This window comes from Ailuropoda melanoleuca, chromosome 16 (genome assembly GCF_002007445.2).
Source record: "Ailuropoda melanoleuca isolate Jingjing chromosome 16, ASM200744v2, whole genome shotgun sequence".
Taxonomy (NCBI): Eukaryota; Metazoa; Chordata; class Mammalia; order Carnivora; family Ursidae; genus Ailuropoda; species Ailuropoda melanoleuca.
In genome coordinates this window covers 81827685-81854171 of record NC_048233.1, presented here as the reverse complement: position 1 = coordinate 81854171, position 26487 = coordinate 81827685, and the positions used below count along the sequence as shown (strand labels likewise).

Below are 26487 nucleotides of genomic sequence, written 5' to 3'. Positions count from 1 at the left end.
TACTTCAGCACGTGACTGTATTTGGAGACAAGGCCTTTGAAAAGGTTGAAGAGGCTGTTGAGTTAATGGGGCTGTGAGGGTGAGCCCTCACCCCATCTGACTGGTGTCCCCATCAGAAGCGGACGGTTGGCTACAGATGTGTGTAACGACCATGTGAGGACACAGCGAGAAGGCGGCCATCTGCCAGCCAAGGAGAGGCCTCAGGGGACACGGAGCCTGCTGACCCCTTGATCTTGGACTTCCAGCCTCCAGAGCTGTGAGAACGTAACTTCCCGTTGTTGAAGCCCACGTCTGTGCTGTTTTGTTGGCAGCCCTGGCAAACGAATACAACCCTAACAAAATACTGATTTCTACAGGACAGTGGTTGCATTTTGAGGGTTCCCCCCCCTTTTTTTTAATTTAGAGGGAGAGAGAGAGAGGCATAGAGGGATTGAAAGAGAAAGAGGCAAAGCAGGCGAGCTCAGGAAGAGGGAGAGAGAGAGAATCACAAGCAGACTCCCTGCGAGTGTGGAGTCCAACGCAGGGCTCGATCTCACGACCCTGAGATCGTGACCTGAGCCAAAATCAAGAGTTGGAGACTTATGGGGCACCTGGGTGGCGCAGTCGTTAAGCGTCTGCCTTCGGCTCAGGGCATGATCCCAGAGTCGTGGGATCGAGCCCCGCATCAGGCTCCTCTGCTGGGAGCCTGCTTCTTCCTCTCCCACTCCCCCTGCTTGTGTTCCCTCTCTCGCTGGCTGTATCTCTCTGTGTCAAATAAATAAAATCTTTAAAAAAAAAAAAAAGAGTTGGACACTTAACCGACTGAGCCACCCAGTAGCCCCAACATTTTGAGGTTTTCAAGGATATAAACACAACCACTCTCTCCTGGGCCCGGCTGCAGTTTCTCTATCTGTCCAGGGGATCCTTAAGATAAACACGGAACAGCTTTCCTTTAATCTCCTTTAATCTTTAGGGTAATCCATTTTATAGATGAAAACATTCCTAGAAGTTAACTCGCCCAGGGTCACCCAGGTAGTGGGGACAGTCAGGATTCAGACTCAGTTGTGCCTCCAAGTGCCACTTCTTCCTCTGTAGCTCAGAGCAGCAGGCCGGCCCAGGAAGGGGGTGGGCTGGGCTCTGGAAGGGGGTGGCTGTCTGGTAAACCGCGAGAACACTTTGCCTTGCTGATCCTTGCAAATGGTGGTCTGGTTTCTCCCTTAAGCCATTGAGAAAAAGCTCCATTCCTCTGAAAAACTCGCCAATATACTCCACGAGGCAGGACATACGGACACATCCCCATACCACCCTCTTCTCGAAAGCCCTCGAGTTAGTACGCCTGTCTGAACTGACAGACAACGGGAGCTTGTGGACATTCTGGTCTTTGTCAACAGTGACTCCTAACCACACTGTTATTCTTTCAAAATATATTTTATTAGTGGCACATGGAATTTAAAGTTAAGCAATTTCTTTCCAGAAAGAAGGTAAGACCTGAGAGACTAAAAAATTGTCACAGCAGAAATACCATTTCCAGTGTAGACAGAGATTACTAGGAAGAGTTTCCACCAAGGAAATTACTTTCCTCACACGCTGACTGTGTTGTGCACACGGCCCCTGCAGTCATGGGGGCCCGCAGCCCCCAATGGAGACCACAGTAGATGACCCCATGGGATTGGTGTGCTGCTTACGGCAGTGGCGGCGGGGGTGTCATGAGCCCCCTTGCTCTGCACAAGCACCAGGAGGGCCTGCAGCACGCAGAGGCTGATGGGAAAATGCTAGGCCAGCGGACTCACGTGGGAGCCCGAGAGAACCCTCAGACCCGCAGGAGCTCCGCAGAGTCCCCATTAGACCCTTCACCTGGAGACTGGGGGCTAGGGGTTTCCAGGGATGACTTTTAAAGTATCTGGAAACACGTCTACATTAGTAAGTCAGAGGAGATCTGAACCTTCTTCGAAAAATCAGCTTCTCCTCTCATGGGTTCTTTCCCCCAACATTCTTCTGACTTAACATGAACTCTGCAACCAAGAGAGCCCTGGGAGGTGTTGGTCCCCTTCCACCTGGCGAGCCTGCTGCTTCTGTCCCCACTGTGGGTCTCCTGATCCCAGATGGCACTCCCTGCATTGAAGTGGCTGCTGTCCTGTTCAGATCATGTTGTTTCTTCTCTCTAATCTAAGACACTGGGGATGATTCATAAGAAAGACTCAGGACTTAGTCATCTGCGCTGGTCTTATTTTGACCTTAAAAGGGGCGTTTCTCTCAGCACGTCCAGATCCGCCCCTCAACCAAACACTCAGATACTCATTGATCAAGGCGACAAAACGAGTGACAGACCGCAGAATTTTCCATTTCTAGATCTAATTGATTAAGCCAAGTCTCCACACCAGGAAACTGGACTTTCCCTCCAAGCTAGCATCTAGAATACAATCTTCAGGGCCCTAGGGCAGGTCAGCGACACTGGTCTCGTCGAGATCGATTCCAGAGTGCAGCTTGCCATCCTTGGCGGCCGCCCAGGGCATGGAGGTGGAGGTCCACTTCACCGCCCAGTCTCCTGCTTTGCTGACCAAGATGACGCCGCCTAAACCCTTCAGCTTTGACTTCATATAACCCAACGCCATGTCGGCTGCCTCTTCCAATGTCCTTCCTGAAAATGAGGAAAGGTTGAGAAACAACACACCTTGTAATGAAAGGAATCTGATGGGAAAATCAGTTGCAGTATGAAAATCCAAAGTGAGTTAACAAAGATTTTTGGGCAAATGGTTTCTATTTGAAGGCTTCAAAGAAGGATCCTCACCATAAAAGGCCCTGTTTGCACTGAGATGGAGCCTAGCATCAGCCTAAGCAGAGCTGCCTTCTCTCCCACACCCAGGCTCAAAGTCTCTCCACTGCCCCTGAGATGCCCAACACGGACAGTATTCTAAGTGCACTTCTTTCCAGATCCTGACAGAAGGTGGGAAGAAGTCAAAGTAGCGTTAACGACCTGAAAGGAACATCTAAAGCAAATGCGAAAGGGTTTCCTATACTTTACAGCCTATCATAAAGAGTTTCCATTCACTTGTCTTCAGACAGCATGAACTTGTTCTCTGTACCTTGTTCTACGTGGAAGAGAGTCAGTCTGGCCAGATTCACCTTCAGGATGCTCTCCCCGTGCCCCGTGGTGGAAATGGCGCCAATGTCGTTGTCGGCATAACCTCCAGATCCTGCTCAAAAAAGGTGGACTGGTTCAAACTGAGCAGCACAGTGAAGAAATTCAAACCCGTACCAAGTCTAAGGATACACAAATGTTAAATCCCAGAGAGGGCCAAAGTGTGAACAAAGGTCAGCAGCCGTGACCTTGAGGTGCAGAAGTGGTGTAGTAAGTGCCAGGTGATGACCCTGAAATCAGTGGGGGGGGGGTGGCCTGAGCTCTCACGGAGCAGCCCCTCCAGGACGGCTCTTCCTCCTCCTCGAAGCCCACACAGCCACTCCCAGGCCCGCCACTGACCCCGCCCGGGAACTAGAGGGACCTGCGTTAACGTCAACGCAAATGTTTCCATTTGTACCAGCACTGTGACGCGTTCAGGCCACTCAAATCTACTAGCGGCCAGCCTAAATTCAGCTTTTTCTCAATTTGTTAATTTGAGCCCATGCCTGGGAAAAGGCTTTGTGTATGTAACTCTTCGGGACTAAGTCTGCAGATCCTGAAGCTGGGGCTAGAGAGAAGAGGCTCTCCGGGGCTCGCTGGGGGCCACCTGAGCCTCCCCAAGTCATCCCCGGAGCCTCCAGCCTCGGAAAGGCCTCGTGCCTGCTGGATACAGGTGCCCTCTCAAAGGGTGCCCTGCCCAAGCACTCCCCCCACCCCCGCCCCCAGCGCTCCCTGAAATGCTGGGGCTGCCGGAAGAGGCGGGGAGTGAAGAGGAGGTGCGGGGGGATGGCAGCGGAAGGGGCAGGGCAGCAGCGGGCCGCGGAGCCTACCTATGCACGGGGTGTCCCCAACCCGGCCGACCATTTTATTAACGACGCCGCCCGTCGAGGTCGCGTAGGCTACGTTTCCTTTGCAGTCCAAGGCAACGGCACCCACGGTTCCCAAGTCTCTGCCAAGAATAAAGAGAAAAGGGACAGACTGAGACGAGAGACCCTGATGTCACAAGTAACATCGGAGCTGAACAGCACTTAAATTCCCACATGAGATGCTAATGTAAGTGGGGCGCACTTTGATTGCGACATTCGCGCCTCACGTTAGCTTTCCACTCTGCAGGTCAGAGAGATTGCTAGACATTCCTTCAGCTCTCAGCTTTAAGAGCACATCCCGTCCCCACACCACCGTCCTCTAACTGTGTGACTTAGTTACTGAGTTTTCTTTTCTGCGTCTCATTTTCCCCACCTATAAAACAGGGATAAAAAGAATTGAGTGCATCTTAAACAATGTGTGCATAAAAATCCCTTGGATCCCTGGGGCCGCCCCAACGATCCTGAGTTGGTGGGTGCAGGGTGGAACCCAAGACCCTGCACTTCTCACACCTCCCAGGTGATGCCGACGTTGCCTGTCACACCCCACTTGGCCTGTTTCACGGGGCTTGCTGTAAAGATGAAGTTATTGTTTTCCCTATTAAACATTTTCAAGTAAAAAAAATTGGAAAGAAAAAATTGGAAGAAATTGTGCAACAACAGCTATAATACCCATCCCCCAGAAGCTACAATGAACTATATTTGAGGCACATAGTAAGTGCCAGGCCCAGGAGTGAACACNGCCTGTTTCACGGGGCTTGCTGTAAAGATGAAGTTATTGTTTTCCCTATTAAACATTTTCAAGTAAAAAAAAATTGGAAAGAAAAAATTGATAGAAATTGTGCAACAACAGCTATAATACCCATCCCCCAGAAGCTACAATGAACTGTATTTGAGGCACATAGTAAGTGCCAGGCCCAGGAGTGAACACACAACGTCCCTTCTCCCGTGCAGCTTGCCTTTGGGGGCAGAGGGCAACAGAGCGGTAAAAATTTGTTTTATGGAACAACGGTAAAAATGACGACTCCAGCAGCATGGAGAGAGCTTTATGCAGGGCCTTGCTGATGGAGGGGAGGGCAACCCACACAGCTTGCTGGGGAGTGTGCTCCTGCAGCTGGACCATGGCTGGGACGCTCATGGCAGTCATGCAGGTCACTGCAGTTGCAGAGAATAAAGCGAGGGAGAGAGGGTAGGGGGTCAGGGGATGGCCAGCAGCCAGACCATGGAGGCTCTGACGGGCGGGGTGACCGTACACCCTGGTGACCCAGGACAGTCCTGATTTCTCCCCATGTAACAGCTCCCCTTTCACTCTCAAAGTCAAGTTCTGATCTGAACACTATGTCATATGGTCCTCTGAAGTATAGGCCCTGAGTGATATGGGAAGACGCTGTGTCCCAAGGTGAGTTCAGTTTTAAAAATATCATTCTTACCACCACCCTCATCCACCGGAATGCCTAAAACGAAGACGACTCGGTATCGGGTAAGGGTCAGGATGTGCAGGACTGCAACACTCAGTCGCTACTGCTGGAAACGTAAACCGGCGCAACCCCTTCGGAAAGCCATCTGGCAGGACCTACCAAAGCTGGCTTGGCAATCACACGCCTACCTCTCTGCATTCTTCCAGCAGAACTGTGGAGCGATGCTCACCGAAAAACATCTACCGAAATGTTCGCAGGACTGTGTGTAGTAACAGAGAACGGAAAGTGACATAAATGTCCACCAGAGGCAGAGCAGGTGGCCTGAGAGCGTCCTGGCACCAACTCCCCTCCTGCCGTGAGCATGAGCTGCTGCGCTGTGTGTGCCACACGTGGACGGACCCCAGAAATAGCACGAGGAAAGAAGGCACCAAATAAAGTACATACACACGGTTCCACTTAAATAAAGTTCGAAAACTGGCGACGTCGTCCACCGTGTTAGAAGCCAGGTACGTGGGTGCCGTCAGGGGAGGGCTGGGAAGGGAAGGGAATGTGGTGGGGAGCGTCGGGCGATGATCTAGTTCCCCACCCCCTGGGGGCTGATTTTGTGGGTCCGCTTGGTGAAAAGCCATCAGAGGCTCCGTAAGACTCGTGCACTTCTGTGTGTATGCCACACGTGCACAAAATATTTCTCGCAGAATAATCATTCTGCAAGATGTGTGCAGAGTGAGGGAGACAAGAGAGGAACCAGAGAACTGGTCAGGAGGCTTGAAGAGTTGCTGGCCTCTGTTGGGGTGCTCCTGGGACGCGGGGAAGCAGGCTCGGCTCGGGACACTCTGGGGGCAGAGCTGACAGACTTTGCGGGGGAGTTGGGTGTGAGAGAGATTATGGGGGGCTCTAAGGCTTTAGCTCCCAGAACTGAAAGGGTACAGGAACCATTCGTTGAAATGGAGACTATTAGGAATAGGTTTTTTGGTGTTTTTTGGTTTTGTTGGTGGGTGTGGCGTGACGTTAGGTGGGGAAATCTGGGCTTCAGTTCTGGACGCAAGCTTGAGCTGCCGGTTGGGCAATCACATGGAGAGAGCGAATTGCAGCTCGATGTGGGCTGGCATTCAGGGGGCTAGCAAGAGAAATTTGGCATTCTGCTTGGAAGAAAACAGGAACCCTATCTTCCAGCGTTCACAAAAATCAACTCCAGAGTTCAAGGCCTGACTATAAAACAAAACAAAATTCTTCAGGAAAATCTAGGTGACTACAGATGTCTCAGGGTGGGGAATACCTTCTATGTTTCTAGTCCCAAGAAGTAGACAAGAGAGGCAGACTGCGTATTTGATTATGAAAAAGTAAAAACTTGTGTATGGCAAAAATACCATAAGCAAAGTAAAAGCAAGACTAAAAACAACAGATTTGGATTTTTTTTTTTTTTTAAACAGAGAAGACAGCCTTAAGACTGAGAAGAAGGAACATAACAATGAAAGAGAAAAAATGATCATAGGACAAAAATAGACAAATTCATAGAAACCAATGGCCCACCAACAAATGCCAAATGCTCAAACTTGTTGATAATCAGAGAATATAACTTAAAGTGACAGCGTTACCCTCCTCATGTCAGATGAGGGGAGGCACTCCCAGACTCGGCTGCTGGCAGGCCCACTCCTAACATTCGCTAAGTGTGGAGGCGAGACTACAAATACAAATGGCAGCCCATACACCATCTGTTTACTTTTTAGAAGCTGTAGATATGTTCTTTTCTCTTAGAGTGATGAATATGTCTTTAAAAATATTGCAAAGCCATGGTTTTTACATGAACGAAAGCAAACCATCAATAATGACTTAACGTAATTATTGTGCCCATCTTGGTCCTTTGTTGATCAGTTATTGATGGCTGGATGAGTGGGAAACACACACACACACACACCCTCTAAATTACTGTTTACTCCACAAGGTTGATGCATTTCAGGGGGCAGCACGCTCTTATAATCATATGTCCGTACAACATGTGTTCTCTTGACAAACTGCCACATAAGACAGATCTTTTTGAGTCCATGTAGTTCTTAGCAGGTTTTTAATTCATTTTAATTTGGACAAGCTTCCCTCTGCTGAGGCAGCAGCAACTGGAATGTTCAACAAAATTCTTAAGGCAATCCTTAGATTTGGAAAGGAACTCCTGATGTGCACATTACCACGCTCAAATGTTACCGGGCATTGCGGGATACATTTTTGTAACAGAAGACACTATTGCATACTTTGATTTGATCAAACATGTCACGATCGCTCCCTGTAGTCATTTATACCATCTCTTCAGCAGCACCTAGATCCACGCAGAGTATCTTCAGCTCTTTCACATTTCACTGCCGGCGTATTATAAAGAAAACTGAAAGTAGTACTTGGTGTTGTTTGATTTTGTGCATGTCTCTCTTCAAATGGCACTATGCTCTGATATATAACAGACAGAAAGACAGCCTCTATCGGAGTTGATTTGGGGATTATTTGTACATGAATCTTCTCCTTCAAGTTGGGCAAGAATTTTTGTTGCCTTCTTTCAGTTTCCTTTTATTTTACTGGAACACTATTAATATTATTATTATTTTTTTTTGAAAGAGGACGCAAGAGAGCCCAAGTGGGGGGAGGGGCACAGGTGGGGGGAGAGAGAGAGAATCCCAAGCAGGCTCCACGCTCAGCTCGAAACCCCACACAGGGCGTGATCTCATGGCCCTGAATCATGACCTGAGCCGAAATCAAGAGTTGGACACTTAACAGACTGAGCCACCCAGGTGCCCCTGAAATGTTATTCTTCTTGCACATTTCATGTGCAGTGTGATTTTGTTTCTCTAAACTTATTTTCAATCCTTTTAAAAGTGAAAGAGCCAAAAAGATTTTTTAAAGCTTTTATTAAGCTTATCAATAGAAATTAACAGTTCATACTAAGTGGCTGTAGGTAGCATCGAATCAAAATTAATTTCACTGTCAAAGTCCATAATTTACTCTTGGAGAATCTTCTGTGGTTTCACGGAATTCTTTATCTAAATTCAAAGTAATTACTTTAACAGCACTGGGTTGGTTATTCCCACCATCTGTCTGAGATTTGTTCTAAGGTCAGATAGGAGTCTGAGCGCCCTGTTCCATTTTGGGCCTCTCTAGAGAATCTTGCATCAGACCCTCTAGTGTCCCACAACATCAGCACTGCCGCGCAGCGGGGGCACACCTCCTAGAAACAGATTCAATCTGTGAGCCTACGTGTCACATGGAATACTTCTGGGCTCTTGGCCAAACTTCATGTTTATATATCTTTTATTTACCAACCATGTTCACTCCATTATCACAGGCTTGCCTTTGACAGTTTTTTATCTTATTTTTTTAAAGCTTTATTTGAGAGAAAGAGAAAGCGTGCATGTGCAAGCGGGGCAGGGGGAGGGGCAGGGAGCATCTCAAGCAGACTCCGCACTGAGCGTGGAGCCTGATGCGGGGCTCGATCTCAGAGCCCTGAGATCATGACCTAAGTCAAAATCAAGAATTGGTTGTTTAACCAACTGAGCCACCCAGGCGCCCCATTGCCTTCGAAAGTCTTTTAAGTTCATGCCTAAGATGAAAAGTTCTCCCCACTTCTTCTCTAAATCCAAAACACCTACTTCCAAAAGCAGGTGAGTTAGACTTGTTTTTCTTCTCGGGGTAGTACAGCAATACATATAATTAATGTTAGTTGCTCAATGTGTCTTCTGACCATGGTACCTTCTAGTTGAACTGAGTATTTTGTTAAAAACATTTTATGTATTTGATTTCATCTCTCACTTATTAGTCACTAAATTAATCTGTCTGAATTCTCTTAGTGATTAGTTGCATTATTTTTTTGTCTTAATTACATGTATTATCAAGTTCTGAAATAATTTTTATTAAGCCTGAAATGTCCCACTGTGTTTTGTAAACACAGTGCTGATGATGGAGTGCCATGAAAAGCCTCGTTAGGCCTGGCTAAATACCAGACACACTGTATTATTCTTTCAAGAACATTACATCCCTGTTTCATATCGTCTTTTTCTTTTTCCGCTGATATCAACTGCCTGTTCTCCCCAGTCCTACTGACTGCACGTGTCCCTTTGGTGTGTGATTCTTCGAGATAAGCAATGAGCTCTTCCTGTAGTAAAGGACGGGAAATCGCTGGGATTTCATCAGAACTGTCCAAACTGAGGATGTGGCAAGAATAATATTCTTACTAATCTTCACTGTTGTGACAGGTAATTAAATCTTCATTGGACCAAGAATTTCGAATGTCCTGCTTCTCAACATTAGCTGGGTCATCCTGGAAGAAGACTGCTTACTTTACTGTTTTTTTTTTTTTTTTTTTTTGACAGAGACAGCCAGCGAGAGAGGGAACACAAGCAGGGGGAGTGGGAGAGGAAGAAGCAGGCTCCTAGCGGAGGAGCCTGATGTGGGGCTCGATCCCAGAACGCCGGGATCACGCCCTGAGCCGAAGGCAGCCGCCTAACGACTGTGCTACCCAGGCGCCCGTTTTGTTTTTTAGAATGCGTGTAGATTGCGTCCTGGAGGATTATTTTCCTTCCGTTTACCTCTCAGCTTTTTGTTTTCTTTTGTGAGCTCTGCTTGTGTATTCTTTTTCTATCAAAATCTTGATTTAACATGCATTTTCAATAATCTAGGGATTAAAAAGATGTAATTGTCTTGAAAGTGTACAAAATTAGGATATATTTTCATCAAAAATGAAGAGCAAATATAACTGAATAAATATAAACAAATTGCAGATATAATTTCAAAAAGTTAAGTTTTTTCCTAATATACCAAACTATCTATTAATATTAAAGTCAAAACATGAACTATAATTAGTGAATATAACATTTTAAAATTACTTAAAAGCTAAAAATTTTAATATAGCTTAACAAATAAAACCATTTGTAATTCTAACACTCAGTGTCCATTTAGCAGCCAGCATAAAGAGCTGGCTCTTCATGCAGGTTCTGTCTAGACCCGCACTGTCCAATATGGCAGGCAGAGCTAGCTGCACCACTGGCCACTGGAAGCGTGGGCAGTCCCCGGGGGAGGGGTGTGCTGCAAGTGTAGTATGTGGGTCAGATTCTGAAGATTTCATGTGAAAGAAAAATGTAAAATACCTCCAATAATTTCTTATATTGATTACATACTGAAATGATAATATTTTGGATATACTGAGTGAAATATATTAGTTTCGTGTGTGTGTACATATGTACTTTTTTTTTTTAGAGAGAGAGAGAGAGTGTGAGTTGGGGTGGGGGAGGGGCAGAGGGAGAGAATCTCAAGTAGACTCTGCACTGAGTGCGGAGCCTGATGTGGGGCTTGATCTCGTGACCCTGAGGTCATGACCTGAGCCAAAATCAAGAGTCAGACGCTTAACCGACTGAGCTACCCAGGCGCCCCTTACCTGTTTCTTTTCACTTTTTTAATGTGGCTACTAGAAAATTTTAAATTGCATATGCAACTCTTGTCCTTCTGTTGGACAGTGCTGGTCTAGAGAGACATATATACGCATGTAAGAGTAATGCGCATCAGTTCGCATGTGCAAGTCTTGCAGATACTGTACTAATCCATGAATCCCGCCAGAACCATAGCATAGAACACGTAAGGAGACAAGAAAATGGATACTTGGCACTACTGGGAAACAATTACTTTGTTAAGTAAGAATTTATTTGACAAGTTATTAATTTGTTTTTTCTCTTACCTAAGTCCTTCTGCTGTTCAATTCCTCCCCCCGCTCCGAAGCAGTGTCCATTTCCGATATCAGCAGTGGCACAATCCACAAATCTTTAGATTTAGGTGGCCTTTGCTTCCAAGACAGAGAGCAAGAGATGCAGAGAAGCATTTCCCTGGGGGCTGGATGGTGTTAATCACAAGAATGGATGATGAGGGCTATGGGTCATGCTGTGCCACTGCTGAGTGACAGAGGTGCCCCAGGTATCTGTAGCAAGCCAACTGCTTTGTGTATTTGTGATATAGGGGTCCTCTAAAGTGCAGGACCCAGGGCGTAGCCTGTCTCGCTTACATCTAAGGGCAATACTGGCTGGTAGAGATGTGCACTGTTGCAGAATTTTTGGAAAGTGATGTGGCAACACCTGTTAAAACCCCCACGAACCATTGATAAAGCAGCCCCATTCCTGTGACTCTGGTCTACAGGTACAATAGCACACTGGGTAGGGTTATCAAAAGCTACTGGTACGTGGCCAAGTTTGTAAAACAGATTCTTAAGCTGGGGACACATCAGAATTACCTGGGAAACTTTTTCCTAACACACCTGCCTGGCCTCTTCACCTCAGATCTATTAAATTTGGTTCTTTATGGAAGGGGACCAGACGTGCAATTTTGAAAAAGCTCCCTAGGTGATATTAAAGTATGCTGCTGGTTAAAAATGACAAATCTTAAAGAGCATGAAGAGTAAATAGATTATATTCCATTATAAACTCCCAGGCCATATTCAAATTTTATTTTGCAAATTTTGCTTTGAATAAGGGGGCTTTTATTTGGGATTTTGGAATCTGTAACACAGAAAATCATAATTCAGAGCAAAGGATTAATTCAAACTTCTAAGAACTGTACTGATTTGTCTGCACTAGGACAGCATGCTCAAGTAACTTCAGAGGGTTCACCAGCTCACAGACAATCTGTTTTGTCTGCTTAAGATAATGAACCGATCCAGAGGCATCCAGCAGTTAATCCACTAACACAAGGCACTCTAGTACTGCAGGAGGAACTCTTGGCCGGACGTGAGTCGTTATTACAGGAGTAATAAGTGAGGTTAAATGTAAGAATCAAAAGAGCAGTTTTTCCAGGAAGCAGTGTCAATTATTTTTGTACAAAAACTGAAACTACCAAGTGATTCCTGACTTATTTAAGAAAGGTGGATAATCGGATATTTGTCGCACATCCACACCGGAGTAAGTCCCCAAACTGAGAGCCGCAGGTGACACTTACTGTTGGCAGTCTGACTTTGGAGCGCCTTTCTCTTTTTCTAGACGTTTTACGTTTCTCTCTGTCACCAGCTGCTCTTTAGGAATCGTGGGAACCCCCATGGCTGCTGCAAATTTTGCTGCACCTTGGTCAGTCAGAAAGCAGTGAGTTGTCTTGAGCCAGAAAGAAACAGAAACATGGTTAGTTTTTGGAAACAGTTAAAATCTTTTTAACTGATCCAACTGTGTGGATGTAATTACTTCTCCCTGGGTACAAAGCCTCAAAAATGCAAATTCCACTGGCTTGCTTTTCTGAATGTTGAACAGAGCCTGGCACTCTGAGATCTTGCATTTTCAAAAAACCCCTAAAGTGATGGACCATGACTAGAAAAGTACTTATGTATGATCTTAAGTTTAGAGGACATAATTCATTTTTATTTTACACATGCTATTAAACAGTGTGTTCAGTTTGTATCTGTTATGTCATACATGTTGAGAGAAGACTGAAGAAAATACAGGAAGACAACATGAAAAAGTAATCACTGGACAAGGGATTACCAGTCCAATTCCACCGTCAACAACCGAGTCAGAGTCTCGGCTTACTTGAGAAATTTAAGTAGCATTGCTTCTGCTCTTTTATATGGTTTTAAGAGAGCGATACTCACAAGTATCCCCCACAGTTAGACCGCTTTTAGTTGCTAAAGTACAGCGGTAACAATTTCTTACGAAAAGGATGCCTTCGTCACATACCTTTTCCATAACAAGCCGTGCAAGTTTAATGGGATTTGCTATACAGCGGACTGCAGACACAGCTCCTGCAGACAGATCTTTTCCATTCATGATACTGGCATCCATTTCAACATCACCATTTACATTCAAGACAGATCCACAACCTAAAACCAAAGAGAAGTTGAAAAGCAAGAATTAAGAACTTAGAAATGGCTCCCAAGTTTCCTTCAAGCTGCCGACTTTAATTCATCCTCTGCGCCATTGACAGAGAAACATGTTCGGAAACACACATCTGGCTTGGCACCCCAAGATCTACAAAATAAAAAGTAGGAAACCCTTCCTGATCTGGCTTCTGATCTCCTTTACCAGCTATATCCTCCCTCCTTGGCTGCATTTTCCTGAAACATTAGGTTTCTGTGAAAGTACCATAAGTTCTCATTGCTCTGTGCCCTTGTGCATGCTCCTCTCTTTACCACCAGCACCCTTCCTCCAACTCCTTTTGCCTAGAGAATGCCTGTAAGGCTAGCTATGCTTAACCTCTTTGTGCCTGTTTCCTCGTCTGTAAAATGGGATAAGAACAAAGCTCAAGAATATTTAAAGGATTAAAAACTGTCCAGTACCTAACAAGGCAAAATTGACAATGTTTGGTATTCAGTAAGAAATTTCCAAGCACACAAAAAAACAAGAAAATATGACCCAGAGCGATGAGGGAAAAAACCTCACTCAATAGTAACAGATCATAAATGACATAAATGACAGAATTAGTAAACAAGGATGTTAATAAAACAGCTGTTATAACTATATTCTATATGCACCAGAACATGGAAGAAAACAAAAAAGACCAAAGTAGAACTTCTAGAGATGAAAAAAAAAAAGTCTGAAGTGGAAAACACACTGGGAAATAAAACAAGGTTAGACACTGCAGCAGAAAAGATTAATGAACATGAAGACATAGCAATACAAACTAACCAAAATGAAAATAAAAAAGGATAAAAAACCCCAAATTAACAGATGATCATTGGGCTTAGGGCCAATTTCAAGCAACCCAATCTATGTGTAACTGGAATCTCGAAAAGGAGTGGTGAGACAGAGGGACAACAAAATATTTAAGGAAAAACGGATAAAAATTTTTCCATTTGATTAAAACTACAAATTCACAGATCTGAGAAGCTCAATAAACTCCAAGCAAAAGAAACATAAAGAATATTACATGCAGGGACATCATGATCAAACAGCTTGGTGCTAATGAGACAGAGAATCTTAAAAGCAGCCAGATAGAGATGCACTAGGAAGAGAAGAAAAAGTGAGAATGAGAGTATGTTTCTGGTCAGAAATGATGCAATCCAGAAGATAGTGGAGCAATGTCTTTAAAGCCCTGATATTTAAAACAACAACAAAACACACACACACACACACACAAAAGCCTGTCAAGCTGGAGTTCAATACCTAGTGAAAAACTGAAAACAAAGACTTTTTCAGATACACAAAAGCTGAAAGAAATTGCCAATAGCAGATGTGCAATACAAGAAATGTTAAAGGAAGTCTCTCAGGAAGAAGGAAAAGAACAGTGAACACCAATCATAAGCTACACAAAGGAAAGAAAAGCACTGGAAATATCTAGTATATGGATAAGCAGAAATACTTTTTCCTTTTATTTTAACAATATCTTTAAAATATAACTGTTTAGGGGCACCTGGGTGGTTCAGTCAGTTAAGCATCCAATTTTTGATTTTGGCTCAGGTCATGATCTCAGGGTCGTGAGTTCAAACCCCATGTGGGGCTCCACACTCATCAGGGTTTGCTTGAGATTCTTTCCCTTTCCCTCTCCGTTTTCCCCTCCCCCTACTCTCTCTCTCTCATATAAATAAATATTAAAAAAAATTCTCTCTCTCCCTCTCCCTATGCCCCTCCCCTCTGCTCACAATCTCTCTCTCTCAAAGAAAAATATATATGTATCTGTATATATATATTATATACACATATATATTATATATAAACATCTATAAAATTGTTTAAGGGAAAAGTAATAACAATGTATTGGGCAATTTATAACATACACAGAAATAAAATATATGACAGCAATAGTACAAAGGCTAGGAAAGGGGAAACAAGTATGCCATTACAAGGTTCTGACATTATGCATAAAGTATGATATTACTTGAAGGTGAACTGTGACAAGTGAGAGATGTATACTATAAGCTCTAAAATAACCTTTAAAAAAAGAAGTCTAGCTACTAGGCCAACAGAAGAGGTAAGACGGAATCATAGACAACACTCAATTATCCCAAAAGATGACAGAAAAAGAGGAAAAAAAGAACAATGAATGGATTGGACAAATAGAAGACAATAGCAAGATGACAGATTTATACCTGACCATAATAGTAATCACATTAAATGTAAATGGCGTAAACACCCCAGTAAAAAGCAGAGATAGTCAGATTGTATAAAAAGGTAAGATACAACTATGTGCTACCTAAAAGAAATCCACTTTAAATATGAAGATACAAATAGGTTAAAAATGAAAGAAAGGAGGTGGGAGTTAAGATGGTGGAGGAGTAGGGGACCCCTTTTTCAGCCGGTCCTCTGAGTCCAGTTGGATAGGTACCAGACCAGCCTGAACATCCATGGAATCAGCCTGAGACGCAGGAAGATACATCTGGATCTCTACAAATGAACATCTCCAGCGATGAGTATTGAGGTACGAGGCGGGGAGCCGTGAAACCGCGCACAGATAAACCGAAGGGGGAGGGAGCCGCCACGTTCGGGCGCCGGGAAGCGGTAGCCACCTGCACAGGGAGCGGGCGGACTCTCCAACCCGCACCCGCGAGAGAGCAGACTGAGACTGTGAGCCAGGGAACGCTCGTGACTAGACTGAGGTCCGGAGCTCCGGTGTGCTCACTGGAACCAGACTGAGACCGGGAGCTCTGGAGCGCAGGGGCGGCTGGTGGCTGGCGGTGTTAGAAACACAAAGGACACGGGCGCCTGGGTGGCGCAGTCATTAAGCGTCTGCCTTCGGCTCAGGGCGTGATCCTGGTGCTCTGGGATCGAGCCCCACATCAGGCTCCTCCACTAGGAGCCTGCTTCTTCCTCTCCCTCCCCCTGCTGTGTTCCCTCTCTCGCTGGCTGTCTCTGTCAAATAAATAAATAAAAAATCTTTAAAATAAAAAAAAAAAAAGAAACACAAAGGACAGAGACGCGCCGGCCCTGGAAGTGAGGGCTGGGATGCCGGGTGTGGGGCGCACATCCCGGGACGCTGCAGGGTTGAGCAGCACCAACAGAAACAGAGTTAAAGTGGCCAGAACATTAGTGGAGAACGGTCCGCGATCCCTCTGTTCTGACACAGAGGCTGAGATTCAGCCACTGCTGCTCAGACACTCAGAAGAGGCACAGCAGACCGCCAGGGAAAGCTGCCAGAGAACAAAAGCCTGGAAATACCAGCTCACAGTGTGCCCATCCCCATCCCCCCTCGCAGGGGACACGGAGACTCTACCCAAACAGGGTTGCCTGAGTATCGGTGCGGCAGGCCCCTCCCCCAGAAGGCAGGCTGAAAAATCAAGAAGCCCACATCCCTAAGATCCCTATAAAGCAAGGGCGCACTGCCTGGGTCCCGGTCAATAATTTGGGCTCTGGACAACCCCGCAACCTCTCCTCGTCAGAATGACGAGAAGGAGAAATCCCCCCCAGCAAAGAAAAGACAATGAGTCTGTGGCCTCTGCCACAGAACTAACGGATATGGATATAACCAAATTATCAGAAATGAAAATCAGAGTAACAATGGTCAAGATGACGTGTAGACTTGAAAAAAGCATTAACAACACATGAAAACATGTTCAAAATCATTAGCCATCAGGGAAATTCAAATCAAAACCACACTAAGATACCACCTTATGCCAGTTAGAATGGCAAAAATTAACAAGGGAGGAAACAGCAATTGCTGGAGAGGATGTGGAGAAAGGGGATCCCTCCTACATTGTTGGTGGGAATGCAGGTTGGTGCAGCCACTCTGGAAAACAGTGTGGAGGTCCCTTAAAAGGTTAAAAATTGAGCTACCCTATGACCCAGCCATTGCAATACTGGGTATTTACCCCAAAGATAGAGACGTAGTGAAGAGAAGGGCCATATGCACCCCAATGTTCATAGCAGCATTGTCCACAATAGCTAAATCGTGGAAGGAACCGAGAGGCCCTTCAACAGATGACTGGATTAAGAAGTTGTGGTCCATATATACAATGGAATATTACTCAGCTATCAGAAAGAACAAGTTCTCAACATTTGCTGCAACATGGACAGCACTGGAAGAGATAACGCTAAGTGAAATAAGTCAAGCAGAAAAAGACAATTATCATATGATTTCTCTCATCTATGGAACATAAGAACTAGGAAGATCGGTAGGGGAAGAAAGGGATAAAGATGGGGGGGTAATCAGAAGGGGGAATAAAGCATGAGAGACTATGGACTCTGAGAAACAAACTGAGGGCTTCAGAGGGGAGGGGGGTGGGGGGTTGGGATAGACCGGTGATGGGTAGTAAGGAGGGCACGTATTGCATGGTGCACTGGGTGTTATACGCAAACTAATGAAGCATCGAACTTTGCATCGGAATCTGGGGATGTACTGTATGGTGACTAACATAATATAATAAAAAAAAAATCAAAAAAAATAAATAAATAAAAGGAGAACTGGTAATGGGTATTAAGGAGGGCATGTGTTGTAATGAGCACTGGGTGTTAAATGCAAACAATGGGTCATGGAACACTACATCAAAACAAAACAAAAAAAGAAATAAGTTAATTTAGCAAGGTTGTTAAAAGTCAATATGCAAAAATCAATTGTAGATTACATATATTAGCAACACACAAAGAAAAATTAAAAAAAAAAAGAACTTCAGAGAAATGTAACTAGAATCTAATAGGAAACACACACCAAAAAGTATAAAATTAAGAAGAATTTCAAAGCCAAGTGTTGGTGATAATGTGCAGCAATTGGAATTTGCTAATGTTTCTGATGGAAGTCTAAAATAGTACAATTGCTTTGAAATATTGATTGACAGTATTAAACCTAAGTATATGCGTACACAATAAATCAGCAGTTCCCTCTCTGAATCAGAGATGATTACCTCTGTCCACCAAAAAAAATTCACAAATATTTATAATGGTTTTATTTGTAATAGTCACAATGGAAACAACTGCCTATCAAAGATGGAATAGGTAAATATAGTGTGATGTATTTGTATACAGGAGTATTACAGAGCAATAGGAAGAATGAACTCCTGATATGCAGTGCAGATAAACTCATAGGCAGAACTTTTAGGGAAAGAGTTAGTATAATGATTTGTAATTTGTAATTTCAATTATATTAAGTTCAAAGCCACAGTAAAGTAACCTGTAGCAGGAATCAGAACAATTACCATTGTGGGGTTTACTGTTTGACAGCTTTGTGGTGTGGAAATACTCTACATTTTTATCGGGTGGTAGGTGTACATGAAAATGCTTACAGGAATGTTTTCTAAATGTGAGCTTAAGATTATTAAAATTTATTTTTTAAGTTTTAGCACAATAATTATTATCCAAAAAAAAAAGAAAGAACGGAAAAAGTTATACCATGCTAAAATGAATTACATGAAAGCTGGAGCAGCTGTATTAATGTCGGGCAAAGTAGACTTCAGAACAAGGAACGTTAAATAATAATGACATTACATAATGATAAAGGGGTCAGTTTACATAGAAGACACCCGTCTACGTACCTAGCAACAATTTCTAAATATATGAAGCAAAACTGATAGAAGTCAAAGGAGAAATAAAGAGATCCACAATTAAAATTAAAGACTACAGGGGCGCCTGGGTGGCACAGCGGTTAAGCGTCTGCCTTTGGCTCAGGGCGTGATCCCGGCGTTATGGGATCGAGCCCCACATCAGGCTCCTCCGCTGTGAGCCTGCTTCTTCCTCTCCCACTCCCCCTGCTTGTGTTCCCTCTCTCACTGGCTGTCTCTATCTCTGTCGAATAAATAAATAAAATCTTTAAAAAAAAAATAAAGACTACAACACTCCTCTCTGAGGATTCAATGGAAATAGACAGAAAATGAAGGTATAGAAGATCTGAACAACATTATCAACTAACTCGACTTTACTGAGATTATAGAACTTTCCATACAACAATAGCAGAGTGCATATTCTTTTAAAATGCAAATAGGATATTTACCAAGAGAGACCATATTCTGGGCCAAAACCCAAACCTTACAAAGTTCAAAAGAATGTAAATCGCACAGAGTATGTCCTTTGATTGTAACAGAATTAAAATAAAAATCAGAGAGCTATTAGGCAAATCCACAAATATTTGGAAATTATCGTACTTCTAAATAACCCATGGTTCAACGAGGAAGTCACAAGTGAAATTATAACATGTTTTGAACAGAATGAAAATGAGAAGACAACATGTGAAAACTTTAGGATGCAATCCAAGCAGGGCTTAGAGGAAAATTTTAAAGTATTAAATGTCTGTATTAGAAAAGACTGGTCTCAAATTAATGATCTAAAAATAATAGTAAATTATTCCTAAAGTAAGTTGAAGAAAGGAAATAATACAGACAAATCAATGAAATTCAGAAGAGAAAAACAGTAAAAAAATAAAAATAAAAATAAAAAATCCACAAAACCCTCCTAAAACCAAAAGCTACTGTTCTTTGAAAACAAACAAACAAACAAAAAAATCCTCAAGACCAAACTTGATAAATTCTAGCTAGACCAAGAAAAAAAGACAGAAATTCAAATATCAAGAATGAAAGATGGGACCTCTCTACAGACCTTACAGACATTAAAAAAATAATAAAGTATATTGTAAATAACTCTAAAGCCAATAAATTCAACATTTTTTTAAAAGATTTATTTTAGGGGCGCCTGGGTGACTCAGTCGGTTAAGCGCCTGTCTTCAGCTCAGGTCATGATCCCAGGGTCCTGGGATGGAGCCCCGCATCAGGCTCCCAGCTGGGTGTGGAGTCTGCTTCTCCCTCTCCCTCTGCTACTGCTCCCCCTGCTTGTGCTCTCTCTCTTGCGCACACTGTCTCAAATCAATAAAATAAAATCTTAAAGATTTTATTTTATTGATTTGAGAGAGAGGGCTTGAATACATGAGAGAGCACAAGCAAGGGGAGAGGGGCAGAAGGAGAGGGAGACAGAAACACAAGCAGACTCTGTGCTGAGCTGGAGCCTGAAACGGGGCTTGATCTCATGACCCTGAGGTCAGACCTGAGCCAAAACCAAGATTTGGATGCTCAACTGACTGTACCACCCAGGTACCCCTATAAATTCAACATCTTTTTTTAAAAAAAGATTTTGTTAATTAATTAATTAATTATTTTACAGCCAGTAGGTCAGAAGAACAAGTAACAACCTGGATTTACAGTTGGCATCTGAAGTGGACGGTAGTCTTGTGGGAACGAGCCTTTCACCTGTGGCATCTTTTTTTTTTAAGATTTTATTTATCTGAGAGAGCGAGCGAGCATAAGCAGGGGGGAGGGGTAGAGGGAGAAGCAGACCCCCCCCCACAAGCAGGAAGCCCAATGTGGGGCTTGATCCCAGGACCAGGGGATCATGACCTGAGCTGAAGGCAGACGCTTAGGCGACTGAGCCACCCAGGCACCCCCACCTGTGGAATCTGATGCCACCTCCAGGTGGATAGTGTCAGAAATGAGCCAAATTGTAGGACACCCAGCTGGTGTAGGAAAAGTGCTTGGTGTGGGAAAACCTACACAAGAACTGGAATTGGGTTCAGAATCTTCAGACGAAGGCAATCCAGTAGAGCAAAGATAAGTCTTTACAACAAAACAGTGCTAGAAGAACTGGACATCCATAGGCAAAAAAACCAAATCTAGACACAGACCATACACCCTTCATAAAATTAACTCAAAATGGATCACAGACCTAAATGTAAAATACAAAACTATAAAACTCCTAGAAGATAACATAGGAGAAAATGCAGATGACCTTGGGATTGGCTGTTTAGATACCTCACTAAAGGCATGATCCATGAAAGAAAAAGTTGTTATGCTGGACGTCATTAAAACAAAAAATTTCTGCCATATGAAAGACACTGTCAAGAGAATGAGAAGACAAGTCACAGACTGGGAAAAAGTACTCATGAGAGACACATCTGATAGAGGACTGTTATTCAAAATACACAAAGCACTCTTAAAACTCAATAATAAGAAAACAATCTGATTTAAAAATGAGACAAAGAAAAAAAAAGCAATGAAAAACAACAACAAAAAAATGAGACGAAGACCTGAACAGACACCTTACCAAAGAAGATCTACGGACGGCAAGTAGGAAAAAGATCACTTGTACTTTTATACTAGCAACAAATGTTGTTAATTCTAATCGTAAAAAGTAGCATTTACAATAGCACCGAAAGGCATGAAATAACTAAGTATAAATCTAACAAAATATTTATAAGATATGCATGCTAAAAACTACCAAACACTGATGAGAGAAATCAAAGATTTAAACAAATGGACGTATATTCTGTGCCTTAGAAGTACTGGATCGAAAGGCTCAGAACTGTTCAGATTTCAGTTCGCCCAAACTCATCTATAGAGTTAATACAGTCCTAATCAAAATCCTAGCAGGATTTTTTTGGGTAGCAATTGACAAGGTGATTCTCAAACTGGTGGGCAAGACAAAGGGGACTAGAATAGCCAGAAGTAACACACACGTGTGCACAGAGAGTTGCAACTCTTACTACCTGGTTTTAAGACTTAATATAAAACTACAGTAATCAAGACAGTGTGGTATTGGTGAAAGGATACACATATAGACCAATGGAACAGAGTCCAGAAATAGACCCATACATACAAAGTCAAGTGATTTTTGACAAAGGTGGAAGGGTGAGTCTATGAAGAAAGAACTGCTTTTTCAACAACTGGTGCTGGAACAATTATGCAAAAACAATCTGGATATATACCTCATACCATATACAAACAATTATTAAAAATGGATCAGAGACCTAAATACAAAACCTGAAACTATAAAATTTCTAGAAAACACACAAGAGAAAATGTGTGTGACCCTGTGTTAGGCAGGTTTTTTTTTCTTTTTTTAAAGATTTTATTCATTTGAGAGAGAGAGAGAGAAGAAGAGAGAGAGGGGAGAGAAGAGAGAGCATGAGCAGAGGGAGAAGCAGGCTAACCACTGAGCAGGAAGCCTGATGCGGGGCTCGATCTCAGGACACTGGGATCATGACCTGAACCGAAGGCAGACGCTTACCCGACTGAGCCACCCAGGTGTTCCAGCCTAGGCAGATAGTTCTTAAGGCACAATACAAAAAGCACAGTCCATTAAAAAATTGGACTCCTACAAAATTAAGAACTTTTTTTTTTAAAGATTTTATTTATTTAGTTGACAGAGATAGAGACAGCCAGCAAGAGAGGGAATACAAGCAGGGGGAGTGGGAGAGGAAGAAGCAGGTTCCCAGAGGAGGAGCCTGATGTGGGGCTCGATCCCATAACGCCGATCACGCCCTGAGTCGAAGGCAGATGCTGAATGACTGCGCCACCCAGGTGCCCCAAAATTAAGAACTTTTGTTCTTTGACAGACGCTGTTAAGAGAAAGAAGCGACAAGCCACAGAAAGAAAATATTTGCAAATCACGTATCTGATAAAAGACCAACATCTAGAATATATGAAGAATTCTTAAAACTCGGTAATAATAATAAAAAACACAATACAGAAATCGACAAAATATTTGAAAGGATATTAAAACAAACATTTGCTGTTAGGGAAAGGCAAATTAACACTAGAATGAGATCCCACCACACCCGTTAGAATGGCTAAAATATAAAATACCGACAACACTAAGTGCTGGTGAGGATGTGGAGTAACTAGAAACTTCATACGCTGCTGGTGGGAAGGAAAAGTGGGAGTCGCTGGGGAAAACAGTTTGGCAGTTTCAAGTAAAGTTAAATATACACTTGTCCTATGACCAGCAATCCTACACCTTGCTATTCATCCAAGGGAAAGCAAAACTTACGTTCACACAAAAACCTGTATGCAATTGTTTACAGTGATTTGTAATGGCCCCAAATTGGCGATGTCCTTTGGTTGGTAAATGACCAAGACTTAGCATAGTCATACAGTGGAATGCTCCTGGACAGGAGAAATGGATGGACTATGAATACTTGTGACAACGTGGACGGCCCTCTGACGCATTATGCTAAATGAACAATCCAGACTCAAAAAGCTACCGCCTGTATGACTCTACTCTCTTCTCCCTCATGTGCTGCAGAGCAGACAGCTGGGACAGTAGAAGCCAGTCATTTAGAAGGTAGGGCAAAGATGACAACCAGCCACTCCAGTTCTGAATCCATACTCCCTGGTTCATGCAGATGACTGATGTCCGTGGTTTAGAGGGGGTCGGAGACCAGAGACCTGTTCCAACTCAAAGTGCTTTGTGAATAAGCGGGTGTTTGTCAGCCCGAGGGTCCCAACTGCTAATGGCATGTAACTGAATGAGTCTCCCACTGAAACAGCAGGCCACTCCCTCTGCTGGCAAGGGGGAGCATCTAGTAAATTCTGGCTCAACCAACATAGCCATAACAATGCACTTATGCGTCATTCTGTGGTCAGGCTGACTTATGAAATTTTGCATAAGTGTTAAAGAGTGCTTTGCAGAAGCAAGGGTCTGGAACAAATACTCAGTACTTCATGACTAGTTGGTTCAGATTTCCTGAAAGTCTTTTCTCTGACAGATGTTGGGTGGGTGGTATCATCCCAAGAAGTATTTTAATCCCTAGATTTAAGTTCTCTATTTTAAAATCAATGAGCACAAGAATTATACCTAACTCATAATGCAGATAAAATGAGTTAATCATGCAAATTTCTCAGACCGTTGCTTGACACGTAGTAGATACTCATCGTAGTTATGATGATTACTCTAAAAAGGGATCAATTGAGAGGAAGAAGCCAAACACAAAAGAATATACTCTGCATGATTCCATTTATATGGAATTCTGGAGAATGCAAACTAATCAGAAGAAGAGCAGTGGGTACCTGGTAGTGGGGATGAGGGCAGATTAACTGCAAAGCAGCATGAGGGAACTTCTGGGTATGACGGAAATGGTTTTTAAAAAAATTTTTATTATTATTATTTTTTTAAGATTTTATTTATTTATTTGACAGAGATAGAGACAGCCAGCGAGAGAGGGAACACAAGCAGTGGGAGTGGGAGAGGAAGAAGCAGGCTCCCAGTGGAGGAGCCTGACGTGGGGCTCGATCCCATAACGCCGGGATCACGCCCTGAGCCGAAGGCAGACGCTCAACCGCTGTGCCACCCAGGCGCCCCCGGAAATGTTTTATTTTTTTAAAAAGGATTTTATTTATTTTACAGAGAGACAGCGAGCACAAGCAGGGGGAGCAGCAGGCAGGGGGAGAGGGAGAAGCACTGGCTCCCCTCGGTGCAGGGAGCCTGATGTGGGGCTCGATCCTAGGACCCTGGGATCATGACCTGGGCTGAAGGCAGTCACTTAACTGGCTGAGCCACCCAGACGCCCCGATGGAAATGTTTTACACCTTGTGGTGTGGTTACACAGGTGTATATACTTTTCAAAACTGAAAATGGGTGCACTTCACATTATATAATCTACCCCCACACCCTGACAAAAAGATGTAATAAAAAAGCCTCTTGGTATGTGAATTCCCAGAAGCAAGTTAAAGAAAAAAAGGTGATGGATTTAAAAATTCTTAAAGCAACTTGGTCAACAGGTAAAAAGAGAAAAATTAAATCTTTGTAGCATATTAAATTCTACCAGAAAGCTTACTAGATTCATTGGCACTTTGGATTCTATTTGTGGAGGGGGATACACTTAACCTGATTTGGCATCAGTTACTAACTGCACTGCAAATATACCTGCGTTGAACTCAGGATGATTTTCCAGGAATGTCACAGCTCCTTCTACAGCATCAACTGCGCTCCCTCCGTCCCTGAGGATTCTGTAACCCTCCTCGGCGGCTTTGATGATGCCCTGGCGCACCCGCTCCTTCCGGTCCTTGGAGATACTGCCGGCTCCGCCACCGTGGACCACGATGACGGGATTCATGTCGACGGATCCTACGGATCAGGAAGATGAAAGTGTCACTTCCAATAGGCCCAAGAAAACTACCCTGGGCGTAATCTCCTGGGGGAGATTCCACTGGAGACTAGGTCCANGGGGGGGAGGGCGGGGGATGGGGGCAGAGGGCAGAGACAGCTCGGTTTGAACTTTGCACAAAATGCCCAGAGTGCCCCTGGCCTCACACCTTCCCCGTTTCTCTATATCCCCATCTCAGACGTCTTTGGGACTTCGGGTGGGACCCAGAGCCCGCGCCCCCTCCACACGGGCTGCCATTCGGCCTCAGTTTTCCAGAGAACCAGTCTGTGCTGGTGAGGGATGGGGACTGCCTCCAGGGCCAGAGCTTGAGCCCCACTCCTGGGCTCTTTCTGATCTTGGGTTTCCCCTGGGATGGTCCCTTTTCCAAGCCCGAAAGTCCTGGATATCTGAAGGCAGGTACCACACTGACTAGGCATCCAGGATCCCTGGTATTGGTCCGGAGTCTGCACCATGTAGGGATGGTCTGGGACACAGGTGGAGCCTCTGGGAAGAACACCAGGCTGCTGGGGGTCATCCAGCTTCAAAGCAAAGTTACTACATTCTCCAAAGCCAGATCTCACAGGATCTCAGAAGCCATTTTGGGACTGTCAGAGTTTAGGGATGGGAGACAGCTGGGAATCATGAACGCCAGACAGGCCCCAAGGAAAATGGGTATGAGGGTCTGAGGGTAACCACAATTCCAACCTCATCACTACTGCAGTGGGAGGAAACGCTGGCCTCCTGATAATTCCTGGTGGGGTAAGACAGGCCCTATCCAACAGGCCCGGAGAGCTGCAGACCGAGGGACAGGTGCTCCGGTGTGAACTGCGCATGCACTTGCCAGCGACACTCAGCATCCAGGCTCCCTGGGATCGTCCGGTCCAGGCCGTGTAGGGACAGACTGGGCCACAGACACGGACTTCTGGCGGACACCCCGCGTTGCAGAGGTCCAGGTCCCCCTCCCCGTCCCCCAAAACGAGATGCACCACATACCACTGGAATCCCTTAGCCTTGACATTCTCGGCCAGTGCCAGTTCGTCGGCGCCCCCCCCCGTCCCCCCCCTCCCCGGGCAGGGGGCTTTCTCGGTCTCCGGCCGCTGCTCCGGCGGGGCCGTCGACTTACCGAAGACGCCGCGGGAGGCACACGCCGGGGCTTTAGGCTGGGCGGAGCAGCCCGGCAGGCCTCCGAACCTGCGCAGTCCAGCGCCTGGGCGAATCTGCCCAGGAAACCGCTGGGCTCGCAACCGCTCGGGGGACAACGGCTCCGCGCTTGCGCACGAGGGCGGGGCCGGCGCGCCGCTCAGTTACCGTAAAGCCCCGACCCACGGCCGCCGCGCAGCAC

The 26487-nt window shown here is 44.5% G+C and overlaps 1 protein-coding gene across 1 annotated transcript; it reads right to left on the bottom strand.

Moving 5' to 3' along the window:
* Nucleotides 1-1391: 1391 nt before the first annotated feature.
* Nucleotides 1392-26487, bottom strand: ASRGL1 (asparaginase and isoaspartyl peptidase 1). Its single transcript, XM_011232538.3, has 7 exons — nt 26269-26487; nt 24926-25126; nt 13055-13197; nt 12330-12478; nt 3928-4046; nt 3063-3173; nt 1392-2617 (listed from the first exon to the last, which is right to left on the bottom strand). The coding sequence occupies exons 2-7, from the start codon at nt 25113-25115 to the stop codon at nt 2412-2414; spliced, it is 918 nt and encodes a 305-aa protein (XP_011230840.1). The 5' UTR covers nt 25116-25126; nt 26269-26487; the 3' UTR covers nt 1392-2411.

What these genes read in the sequence shown, in the direction of transcription:
- ASRGL1 (XM_011232538.3), bottom strand. Translation starts at nt 25,115, where the DNA reads ATGAATCCCGTCATCGTGGTCCACGGTGGCGGAGCCGGCAGTATCTCC. An exon ending in TGGGGACACCCCGTGCATAG is followed by an intron (nt 3,174 to 3,927) that starts GTAGGCTCCGCG and finishes TTTTTTGAGCAG; the next exon opens with GATCTGGAGGTTATGCCGAC. An exon ending in TCTCTTCCACGTAGAACAAG is followed by an intron (nt 2,618 to 3,062) that starts GTACAGAGAACA and finishes CCTCATTTTCAG; the next exon opens with GAAGGACATTGGAAGAGGCA.